The 12,741-nt window shown below is 45.3% G+C and overlaps 1 protein-coding gene across 1 annotated transcript in view; it reads right to left on the bottom strand.

Annotated features, from left to right (window-relative positions):
- Dync1li1 (dynein cytoplasmic 1 light intermediate chain 1) overlaps positions 1–10,824 on the bottom strand; it is a 35,246-nt gene extending 24,422 nt beyond the window's left edge. Inside the window, 2 exon segments of the mRNA XM_032911005.1 lie at positions 10,358–10,431; positions 10,609–10,824. Of these exon segments, the coding sequence (XP_032766896.1) occupies positions 10,358–10,431; positions 10,609–10,754 (220 nt within the window). The 5' untranslated portion in view covers positions 10,755–10,824.
- Positions 10,825–12,741: the final 1,917 nt, after the last annotated feature.

Here is a 12,741-nt window from a genome sequence, read left to right as displayed (position 1 = left end):
AAATCTATTTTTTAATTAAAAAAGATTTTTTTTAATATTTTCAAGACCAGGTTTCTCTATATAGTCCTGGCTGTCCTAGAACTCTTTCTATAGACCAGGCTGGCTTCAAACTCAGAGATCTACCTGCCTCTGCCTCCTGAGCGCTGGGATTAAAGATGTGCACCACCATGCTGGGTTTAAAATCTTTTTTTTTTTTTTCTTTTTTTCGTAGCTGGGGACCGAACCCAGGGCCTTGCGCTTTCTAGGCAAGTGCTCTACCACTGAGCTAAATCCCCAACCCCTAAAATCTTTTAAAAACTATTTTTTACAGTAACTTATTGTCTCTCTGTCTGTCTGTCTCCCCACCACCATGCATATATGCAAAAGTGTGCATGTGGAAGTCAGAGAACAACTTGTAGGAGTCACTTCTCTTCTACCATGTGGTCCCAAGGTTCAAACTTCGGTTATTAGGTGGGGTGGCAAGCCCCTGTGCCCACTAGGTCATCTCTCAAGCCTTGCAATTAAACCTTCACGGCCCAAGTAGAACATGGTAGAGTACACCACAATCCAGCACTGAGAAGGTAACGCATGAGGCAGGAGACCTCAAGTTTGGGGACTGATAGTGAGTGCCAAGCCAGCCTAGGTTACCTTGTCTCAAACAACAAACACAACACATGCTCCTGCAGGCAGGCTCTCTAGCCATAAGCAGGACACAAAGGGCTTACGCAGTCTGAGGTTAGCCTGGACTAGATATGGAGACTCTCTCCAAACATGAGGCACGGGGAGAGAAGAGAGAGAGCCTGGGCAAATACTATTATAATAGTTATTTTCATGTCCACATAAAGAGGCTAGAAAGCTTCTTGTGGTTATAACATTAAAACATAATAATTACATTTATTTTGTGTGCTTGTGTGTTTATGTGTGTGTACACAAATGTGCCATGGAGCATGTGTGGAGGTCAGAGGACTGGCAGCTGTTGCTCCTACTCCCACGATTCAGGTCCTGAAGACCACACTCAGGTTTGCTGTCTGACTTGGCAGCAAGCACTTTTACACGCTGAGCCATCTCACTGCCCTCCCCACAGCTCTTTAACAAAAGTCATTCTTAGCTTGTTGGTCATTCAAAATCACTATGGGCCAATCCCTGAATGTCAGTTGGAAACTGCTTTGCCCCAGCCAAGATTGGAGACTTTGAAGAGCCCATGTCTGTCCAGTGAATGAGCAAAGGCTTGTTGGTCCCTGTTGCATACCACAGTAAAGCCTATATTTCAAGTCATTTGTCAATCTCTGCTCAAATAGGCCACTCACAAGACTAAGCACTTAACAGAACCTTAGTTTTCTCTAAGCAACCACAGCTATAATTCTGATTCCTTAATTCAAATTTAAAAACCAAAATAATCATAGTCTCTGACAATCTACAAAATCACCAGACGTGCATAAGGACAAATTTATGCTGGTGGTCCCTGAAAGAAAAATCTCTAATTCAACAAAGGGATGTAATAACAAAAAAAGTATGTGTGTGTGTGTGTGTGTGTGTGTGTGTGTGTGTGTGTGTGTATATATATATACATATATATGTATATATACATATATATATAGAGAGAGAGGAGAGAATATCACATATACAATGTATAACACATATTGTATAATCTATATCTAACAACATATAATCAAAGTTTTATATGTATGCGTGATGTATGTCTATATTGTATGGGGTGAGGGAGGCCTTTGCAATGGTGCGTGTTTGGTGTCTTAGTTCTCTCCTTCCACCATGTGGATGCCAAAGATCTAACTCAGGACATCAGCCTTGGCAACAGCAGACTTTACTTACTGAGCTGTCTCACCAGCACATACTAAGATACTTTGATAGCTTTTTGTTTTGTTTTGTTGTTTTTGTTTTTCGAGACAGGGTTTCTCTGTGTAGCCCTGGAATTTACTCTGTAGACCAGGTTGGCCTTGAACTCACAGCATCTGCCTGCCTCTGCCTCCTGATTGCTGGGATTAAAGGAGTGCACCCCACCGTTCTGCCAATATACTTTGTAATGTCAATTTACAGATGAAGAATGTGACGATTCAGATGTGATCTCTAACTATAACATATCATCAGCTGTATGAACCTGGACACATAGGTAGCTTCTCCATGGAGACCAGACCCCATCTCCAGAGTGGTGGACTGAAATCCTGTTACTATTGTCACTCACTCACTAGGTCTGCGACATGTCAGAAATGGAACTCCTCTGGAAGGCCAGCAGCGGTACTCTAGAAGAGCATCATGAAGCATGTGAAAGTGAGAAGTCACACACAGTGGGTGCTATGACTGCTACCATGGATACCAAAGCACAGCACTGTTCCCAGGCTTCACATAAGTTAATGCACAGCAGCTCACAGGATACAAAGGGAGTAGGACTGGTTGACACACAAAGCAACTTAAACTCTGCCAGTGCTCATGAACACAAAGCCACACCACACCTTGTGCCTGGATCAGCTCCCCCATCATTCATGACAATGGGTCAAATTAAAAAGCACTGTGCACTTCCCCCCAGCCCATCCTCTCTTCTGTTGAGACACTGTACTCCTGCTTAGCACAGGTTTGGTGCCACACAGCACACAGCTTCTCTGCAGAGCTTTGGCTGCTGTCTCCACACCCCATCAACCAGGATACATCATGAAAAACTGTCAAGAGAGAATCCCCAACCCGTCATGCTGACCCTGCATGATATAACACGAACTAGTGACAAAAGCCATGAGAGGTTTTTTAGTTTTTGTTTTTGAAACAGGATCTCTCTATGGAGTACTGACTGTCCTGAAACTCTCTATGTATCCAGGCTGACCTTGAACTCACAGAGATCCACCTGCCTCTGCATCCCAAGTGCTGGTGGAGAATCCAGAGATGGGGGCTTTGGATCTGCTCCCACCTCTCCTGGGCATCTCCCTCCTAAGTAGTTTAGAATGGGAATAGGGCTCAGTGCCATGAGCAAACCTTTACACACGCCTGTTCAGACTAAAGGCTCAGAAGCATCCAGGAGTATCTGCAGAGCAAAAGGACAAATCCTCATGAAACTGTGACGCCCCTGTCTGCAAACAGCAGAAACTACTGGGAAAGCCTCAGCAGAAGGAACTGTCATAACACAGGATAGCTCCCATCACTTCGCAATCCCCATTACATGAGGACTTTAGAACTCATTCTCAGTTATAATTCCAAATATCACTGATTAAAAAGGAATTAAGAATCAGTTTAATTCAATAAACACTAATGCCAGTAATTGCTGATCCCAACGGCTGTCAATGCTCCTCTGTTCTGGAGAGCAAAGTCTCCCTGAACTCTTAATCAACAACCAGGGTATATGCGACTTAGCAATTCCACTCTTAGGAATTGATCCCAGAGATAATACTGGATACATGGAAAACAATAATGACCTGTAAGCAACTATAATTATGATACAGCCAAATATATTATTATTCAATAAGAAAAGATAAAGCTGGGCTGGCAAGACTCAGGATGTCAAATGCTTGCCAAGCAAGCCTAGCAATCTGAGTTTGATCTCTGGATCCCACATAAAGCTGGAAGGGTTTCCCACATGTAGGCTCATGTAGAATTTCTATAAGCTTAGTTTTATTAGCAGTCAATTTTGACTTTACATTTCATCACAGTCTTCTGCTAGACCTTTGGTTGTCATAAAGATGTGCAAGTAAGTTAGCATACACCAACATGAGGACTGCATTCAATGACTGTAGTAGCTGGAACAATACCACTTCCTAGTCAGTTAGACGATGCCTTGAAGAAAAGGCCTAAAGTGCCACAATCCATTTCTGATGCTGTTCCTACGGTCTTAAGTTATTTATTCGCTGCTGTGAGAGACCACTTTGCTACGTAGCTCAATCACACACAGAACTCTCTCATATCACAGGCTGGTCTCAAACTAAACCCCCCAAGCCTACAGAATGCTCAGATCACAAATATGTAACACAAAATCTCATTGTAATATAATGCCTTTTGAGAATAATAAAAGTTGTCAATTTTCAAACTAAAAAAAAAAGTAGGAGAAAACTAGCTCGAGTAGCTCAACCAAGTTATCCTCACTCCGTACCACACACAGAATAATATACATTTAAGTACCACATATGAATAATGAATATAAATAAGTATATAAAGTACATACATATTAAATAAATATATACATTTATATAATCACACACACACACACACACACACACACATATTTGGAGTATTTTGCTTGTTTCTTTTGCAATAAGATCTCACTGTGCTGCTCTGGCTGGCTTGAAGCTCATTACATAGACAGGCTGACCTCAAACTCACAGAGATCCACCTGCTTCTCTCTCCAGAGTGCTGGATTAAAGGCATATGCCACTCAACTTAGCAATAAAAATAAATATTATTTTTTCTTTTCTTTTTTTCTTTTTGCCGGAGCTGGGGACCGAACCCAGGGCCTTGAACTTGCTAGGCAAGCACTCTATCACTGAGCTAAATCCCCAACCCCAAAAATAAATATTAAAAATATATAAAATCATATCTACTCACATGGATAAAAACCTTGTTACATGAAGTGAACATAGTACAGGAAGTAAAAATATCTGACTGTAAAATGTGAAAATTTTATTTTTATGATGTAAAACTATAAATAAGTCTTGCTTTCAATTTTTAAATTTTTAATTATTTTATACGAATTGCCGTTTTGCCTGAATTATGTCAGTGCAGTATCCACAGATGACTGAGAGAGTGTAGAATCCCCTAGGTCTGGAGTTGCAAATGGTTGTAAGGCAAAATGTGGGTACCTGGAATTGAGCCAGGGCCTATGGAAGAGCAGCCAGCGCTCTTAAGTGCTCACTGAGCCATCTCTAGGCCTTGTTTTTATTTTGAGACAAAGACTCACAGAGCCCAGGTTGGAATCCAACTTTATGTGTAGCTGAAGATGACCTTGAACATCTGACTTCCCTGCTGGAGCCTTTGAGTGCTGGCCATCAGGTGTGCCGCAGTTGGCAATGCTGAGAGCTGTACCCAGACAAGCACTCTCCTGAGTTACACCCCAGGCCCGGGACGTGTCTTTTGTTTGTTCTGTTTTTTATATAAAAAGCAAACACAAATGGAAGTTTTCCAGAGGCATGGAAATACCAATAGTCTTTAGGTAACAGAGCTATGGTAGTTGTTTGTGAGACAGTATTTCACTATGTAGCCCTGGCTGGTCTGGAACTCACTGTGTAGACCAGGCTGGCCTCAAACTCAGAGGTCCACCTGCCTCTGCCGCCTGAGTGCTGGGATTAAAGGTGTGCATCACACACTTGACAAGATGGCTTCATTTTTTTAATACTTTATTTTCCTTTCTCTAGCATGAAACATGTAATACTTTTAAGTTAGTGACCTCCAACTTTAAAGGGTTTTATAGTGTCTTTCGGTTCATTTAATACCAGGAAGTATGAAATTATCTCCATTTATAGGTCAGGAGGCCTAGGTCAGACGGATTCCTTCCCTGTCTGTGGCAACGCCACCTTCCTCAGCAGGTGTTCTCTCCAAAGTCTCCCCACTGGTCTCCCAGCACCACAGTCTCTCATGGCGGGCTTCACACTGACACTTCATCTTTACAAGCCTCTGGAGGGCAGGAAGGGAAGCTTAGCCCAGTTTTCCACGGATGACTCTGCACGGTAGAATTCTAAAACCCGATGAGGAAATGAATGAAGAGGTGACCTGCTGAGCCACTGTCCTAACCTCGGGACTCTTCTGTTTGGCATTTCCTACTTTCTGTTTTTAAGGCTGTTTTGAGACAAGTCTCATGTAGCCCAGGCTGAACTCTAACTCGATATGGAATGAGGACGACTCTGAATTCCTAATCTTCTTGCTCTACCTCCTACTGGGAAGTCCGTGCTGTGCCGCCATGCCCTGCTACTCTATGAATTTTCACAGTGCTTGTGCTCACATCCTCTTTCATTGGGCTTCACTCCAGTGCAAGCAAGAACCATTCTACCAGTCTGTACCTGTCACTCTTGGAGCTCTGCTTTCTGTTTTTGACAGTGACACTGGGGTAAATGTGTCCACTCCTCTGAATTCTTAAATTTCTTTTCAACTATATGGAGTCACTCATCATTCATGTAGCGTGCACTCACTGAGCATCCACTCTGCCAAATACTGCAAACCACACGAGGCCTCCATTAGCTGTCATCTTTACTCAGAGTTAAAGCTAACGACAACAAAGGGTTACAAAACGGGAGAATCCAGCAATTCCAGGTCAGACTAAAGCTAGCCCGTTGCCTGTTCCTGTGAACAAAGTTTAACTGAAACACTGCTATGTTTCATTCATTCATGAATTACCTGTGGCTGTTTGGGGACTAAAGAGCAAAACTGAAGAGTTGCAAGATACTATATGACTCAGAAAGCATACTGATCCTCTACAGAAAACTTTTCTGACCCTATTTCAAGATACCAATATGTCATCTGATCTTCATAACATTTTTTTTAAGATTTTTATTTATTTTATGTATGTGAGTACACTGTAGCTGTCTTCAGACACAGCAGAAGAGGGCATCAGATCTCATTACAGATGGCTGTGAGCCACCATGTGGTTGCTGGGAATTGAACTCAGGACCTCTGGAAGAGCAGTCAATGCTCTTAACCGCTGAGCCATCTCTCCAGCCCTATTCATAATATTTTAATTGGCCTCTTTAGTAGTAATGCATAATAAACACATAACTTTATGCGAATCTTCAACTCAGTACTATATATGAGACATTCTTCTTTGATTTTCTAGCATCATAATCTTATAATCAATTACACCAGAAAACAACATCAGCATAATTTAACTAATAAAACCATGTTTCCTTTATTCATGGAACCCTGGTGATCTTTAATCCCTGTTCCTCAAAAGACAGTTTCAGGGCCTCAGGATGTACCTCAGTGTTAAGAGTGTGGGCCTATTCTGTATGAGGCTGCAGGTTCAATCCCTACCACCCACTCCTCCACTAAGAAAGGAGAAAGATACAGATAGAGATAAAATGACCGAATACTGTCATAGTCTTCCTGGACGTGACCATGAGCCAGGCCTACGTAGACTAAATGGCTGCTTAGGCACAGGTGTCATGGCCGGTCATACCCTCAATAGCCACATCCAAAACCCAATAAGCACTGCAATTTTCTTCTTTTCCTGTTTTTTTAAGGAGTTTTTTTATGTTTATGAATGTTTAGCCTGCACGTGCGTATGTACCCCATTTGTAAGCCTGACGAGGCCAGAAGATCCCCTGGAACTGGGGTTACAAATGGTTGTGAGCCACCATGTGCGTCCTGGGACCTGAACCTGTGCCCTCTGCAAGAGCAGCCAGGGCTCTCAAATGCTCGGCCATCCTTGCTTGCTCTTGTTTGTTTGCTGTTGTTGTCTTCGTGTGCAATTCCTGATCCTCCTGCTTGAACCTCCCAAAACTGGGATAACACGAAGACATCACCAAATCACAGCTTCTTCTGACAGACAAGGCCTCCCTATCCAGCACCTGAATGTGTGCTCCTCAGGCCTATCCCTCTTGGGTACTGGATTAAGACCAGATTCTTTTCCTTTAAATAATTACTGTATTTTGGGTCAAAAATAACCACTGAGTAGTAAGAGTTTTGTATGGTGGGGTTGGGGATTTAGCTCAGTGGTAGAGCGCTTGCCTAGGAAGCGCAAGGCCCTGGGTTCGGTCCCCAGCTCCGAAAAAAAGAACCAAAAAAAAAAAAAAAAGAGTTTTGTATGGCATGGTTGTCTTGACGGGCCTTCAACCCAGTTGGAAAGCTCTATACCAGAGCCATGCCACACAGAGCCCTTAACAGTATGACTGTGTAGGACCTGCTTAACTACCACCTCATCTATAAATTGGGGCTATCATCTCCCCTTTATATAGGGCAGGATAGAACCACAGATGAGATGTGTATGAAATGTTTTTGAGAGATGGCTCAGTGGTTAAGATACTGCGGTTAATATACTGCTGTTCCTGAGGACCTCAGTTCTATTCACAGCATCCACATGAAGCAGAGAAATCTGACACCTCTGATCTCTCTGGGCACTTGCATTCATGTGCACATAACAGCCACGCCGCCCACGCCGCCGCCGCCACCACCGCCACCACCACCGCCACCCCAACAAGCCTGTGTTTTTATCCTACTTGGAGGACAGGTAAAGTAGCAAGCTAAGGGTTAAATTGTGATGTGTGGATATGCAGGGTGGATATGCAAGGGATTCAGACAGAGGCCTATATATCATCTTTTCTTACTCGGCTATTTCTTACTAGGCTAATTCTGAAATTCAAAGTCTTGTTAATGGGCTCAGACTGGCTTTCTTTTCTTTGAATTTAGACTCCAAAACACCACCATCATTCATGAGTGAGAGATTAGAGTCAAGCATCTCCCTGGCCTGATACCTTACAACTAGGAACAAAGACAACTGTAATACCCACTGTGTATGTCCTTCCTCTACCACCGCAGACTAAACACTGCTTACAATACCTGACCATTTAATCCCTCCATGCACTCTTTAAAGGAAGTTTGGAAAGTAACTGCATTTGCATAAACGGTATTTTAAAAAATCAACGATTAGCCTTTCCCAAACCTGAAAAGGGCTCAGGAAAACCCTAACAGTACTGAAAGAAAAACACGACATTTCAAGCTTATATAATGACACCGGATGGAGCTTTCTGAACTATCAAGTTCATTGAAAGAAAATCTAGCCTAGGAGTGTGGGGCCTCTATGTACCTCAAGTCTTATAGACTGACCCAATGTCAGAAGGATCTAGAAAACACCAGAAAGGTCAAAGACTGCCAATTTTTACTGTTGAGATTCGTAAAGAAATCTATTTAACAGAGTAACTAAACAGAATCCACTCCAAGGGGGTCATTCAGTCTTAAGTTCACTTTACCAACACACGATCTGTCTACATTAGTAATCTACATTAGTAATTAGAACCATTCCCTGGAACTGGTTTTTGTTTTGTTGCTTTGGGGCCCTATTTTACCTCTGCTCTATTGATACCACTTATTTAGGCAGTAATCCTTTCTTGTTTTTAAGGAAGAAGATGGGTTTCCTGGGCACAGAGCAATGCAAGCAGCAGGCAGAGCGGCAACTCCACTGCCATCCCTAATCCACTGGTTAAAGACTTCCCGGGAATGCTTTCTCATTCACTCAAGTCTATCATAAGAGTCTGTGCTACCTGGCTTTACACGGTGGACCATCTGACCCTCCCGAAGCTCTAGGAGGCAGCCACTGTTTTCCCATAACTCTCATTTGCAAGGTGAATGAACTGAGGTTTGCGGACACCAGTAGACTCGAATGGTTTGTACTTGACGGGCCTTTATTCAGTCCTGGCTATCTGCACGCTGCACATGGTGCTTTCAATCACAGGAAAAGCTGGGCAAGGCACAACACTGATTTTTCAACGAGCTTGACCACAGCTTTCGACAACACAGGCATATGCTTGTCATTGGTGGGGATCACAGAAAATGAGTCATTTCTTCCTACCTGTCACCTGTGGAGCATCTCAGGTAGCAATTCTTAGACATACATAGCTAAAACTCCTCAGGCACAGCCTCTCCCTCCACCTTTTGGCTAAAATCAAGAATCTGAAGTCTTGAAACACCCACTTCCAAGTTTTAAAATATTACTGCCATCCTATTATACACCCCAATATCCTGCAAGTAAAAAGAAAAGGTGGGGGTTGCAATTTCTCCTGGGGCTGGAAAGGCTTGCAAAAATGTGAAGCCGGGATTGTTTATTGTCCCTTGGTCCTTTATCCCTACTTTGCAGCCAGTAGATAAAAAAAAAAAAATTACCTAAGAGAAGGGCGAGAGACATGTCTCCCTTACTCTAGTCATTCGGCTGAAGGCACTAAATGAGAACGCTGTTCTACTGCCCTTTACAAATTTCAGAGTTATTAGGTGACAGTTAAAAAGGCAACTGCAACCCGAGCACCCAGCACTGGGAGAACGGGAGAACGCTGATTCAAATAACACTCATCACGACCCAGTCCCTGGCTCCTGTCAATTACACAAAAGAGTCAGCTATTAAATATTAATGGCATGCATTTGCGCTGGAGCTCTCACCAAGAGCCCTCATGCTACCAATGCTCTTTCAGAAAAACTGTCCCCATTTTTCTAGGTAGAATCCCAGACCACTGGGATTCCCTCGGGTGTTATTTTCATTCTGTCTCTCCCAGCGGAGATGACAGAGCCACCCCACATCCCAGGGTGGAGAAAAGACCAGAGGGTCCAGGCCGGAAGGACCCGGGACCCCTTGTCCCCCAGCTGTTAGCCGCAAGCCGGGAGGCGGGGCGCAGCCCGGCCGACTGTCCGCACAAAGGCAGTGGGCGAGCGGATGTGACCGTGCACCCCGGCCACAGCAGAGATCACTTACCCAGCAGCAGCACGTTCTTCCCGGTCGGGAGCTTGGAGCGCGAGCGCGTGGAGACTTCGCTGAGGATGCAGGACCTAACCGGGAGCAAAGCGCAGGCTGAGACCGGGCCCGACCGAGGACTAGAACCGCCCGGCCCAGCTCCCGTGAGGCCCCGCCCGGCTCCCAGCTCCCGCGGGGCTCGGGGATCTCAGAGGCGTCCGCCCTGGCGAGGAGATAACCCGCGGGGGAAAGGAGAGGGGTGCGGTCCTTACCAAAGGTTCTGCCCGTCCTCATCGTCGCCCGCCGCGGGGCCGCCGCTGCCCGAAGCCAGCTCGTTGGCTAGGGGTCCGCTGGCGTAAGTCGAGGCTAGCCCGGGTGGAGATGAACCGAACGAGCCGACTCGCCCCACGGCCGCCATCTTGGTCGGGAATCACACCACTCCTGACAAGGCTAGAAGAGCGAAGCGGCAGCGGCGGCGGCGGCAGCGGCGGAGGGAACCCGGATATGGACGTTCGGGGCTCGGGAGCTGACCGCGCCTGCGGGGGCGGGGACCAAGCTTGAGGGCGGGGCCTAGGGAGGGGTTTTCGGAGAGCGGGGCGCTGTTGCGCGTGCGCGGCAGGCCGGGCTGCGCATGCGCGGGCTGATTATACGTTTGCACTGGTAACGCTGGTCTTCCCTGTGTCTCCAAGCTGAAACGCTGCCCAAAGTGCACCACCCGTCATCCGGACTGCAGCGGGCGGGCGGGGCATGTCAGGTGAGCAGCTCAGCCTCCCACCCTTCAGTGGGGCGGTAACCTGGGATCGGCGTAGATTTCCTGTGCTGCCCACACTCCAGTCGGGCCAAGAGGGGTCCGCAGCCTTAACTACCCCAGGGGTCCTGGATTTCTGGTCTTTCCTCTTTACATCCTCTTTAAAGGATGATGAGTACCTCAAGCTGGACTCACATCTGGAGCCGGTTCTTCCAGATTCTATGAGGCAGCGTGACAATAAATGCTGGCAACACTTGTAAAATTAATGGTCTTGATGGATTTGTTTTTGTTTTCCTGATGGGAATCTCATATAGCCCAGGCTAGACTCTTGACTGATCTTCCTGCCTGAGGGTCCTAAGTGCTGAGGCAGGTTACCCGGTGCACATCACCATGCCCGCCTCTGGTCTGATGTTTGAGATGTCCACTGTGAGATCTGAAAAGACCCCCTACAGGAGTCATCCCTCCGTCACCATGGTTAATTAATACACAAGCACAGAGAACCTAAGCTAGACCCCAGATAATTATCTATTAGAATTTTATTAGCTAAATATATCGGCATATCTAAAGCCCGTTTTCCAGAAAGAGTCGGTGGCTTTAAGGCTGTCATGCTCACAGTAAGAGCAATTGCTGAAGATAGTCTGGCTTTCGAACATTTTTTTCCATATTTGAAGACAGCTGGCTCACGTGACCTGAACAATACTGCTATGTTAGTGAGAAAATCCACAACCACTGCATTTACTAGGTTCTGTCCCAGCAGAGTTTCAGGTTTCTGTAAGGTGGAGATAAAAGGAAGATTAAATGGGATGATTCACATGAAAGATTTATAACTGTGCCCAGAAAATCATTAGTGCTCAGTGCACGTTAATTACTGTTTTTATCTTTAAATCTTTTTGTAAAGATGTATTTACTATTTTATGTACTTGGGTATTTTGCCTGGATGTATGTCTGTGCACCACATACATGCCTATGCCCTGGTGCCAGTTGAGACCTGACAAGAGCATCAACTCCCTAGAATGGGGTTACAGACGGTTGTGAGCTGCCATATGGGTGCTGGGAATTGAATCTGGAAGAGGAGCAAGTGCTCTTAACTGCTGAGCTATATCTGCAGACCTCTTCTCTCTCTCTCTCTCTCTCTCTCTCTCTCTCTCTCTCTCTCCCTCCCTCCTCCTCCCTCTCTCTCTCTCTCTGTCTGTCTTTCTCTGTGTGTGTGTCTGTCTGTCTGTATCTGTGTTTATGCATGTGTGTGTTTATATGTCTCTGCGTGTATCTGTATGTGTGTATTCTCAAGAAAACAATGTTGTGTGTCAGTCCCCACCTTCCACCGTGTTTGAGGTGGGGTCTCTTGTGGTTGGTGCATTTGTGGTTTGCCACGGCTCAGACCACACGAGTTGGCCCTGGAGCATCCGAGGATTCTTCTGCTTCACTTCCCACCTGATATAGAAACCCTGCTTGTCTGGCTTTACATGGATTCTAGACATCTTCGCTCAGGCCCTCAAGCTGCGAGCCCTTTGCCTACAGAGCCACCTCTCCAGCCCACTTTACTGATATGTGAGACTCACACAGCTAAGGGCGGCTCTGACTCTGTGTGAATGCTGATGACCTTGAGCCACTGACCTCCCATGGGGTCATTACAGAGGAAAACTCCCTCACCTACTTA

This window comes from Rattus rattus, chromosome 8 (assembly GCF_011064425.1).
Source record: "Rattus rattus isolate New Zealand chromosome 8, Rrattus_CSIRO_v1, whole genome shotgun sequence".
Classification (NCBI taxonomy): Eukaryota; Metazoa; Chordata; class Mammalia; order Rodentia; family Muridae; genus Rattus; species Rattus rattus.
Note: the sequence above shows the minus strand (reverse complement) of the source record. Positions and strands in the feature narration are given on the sequence as shown.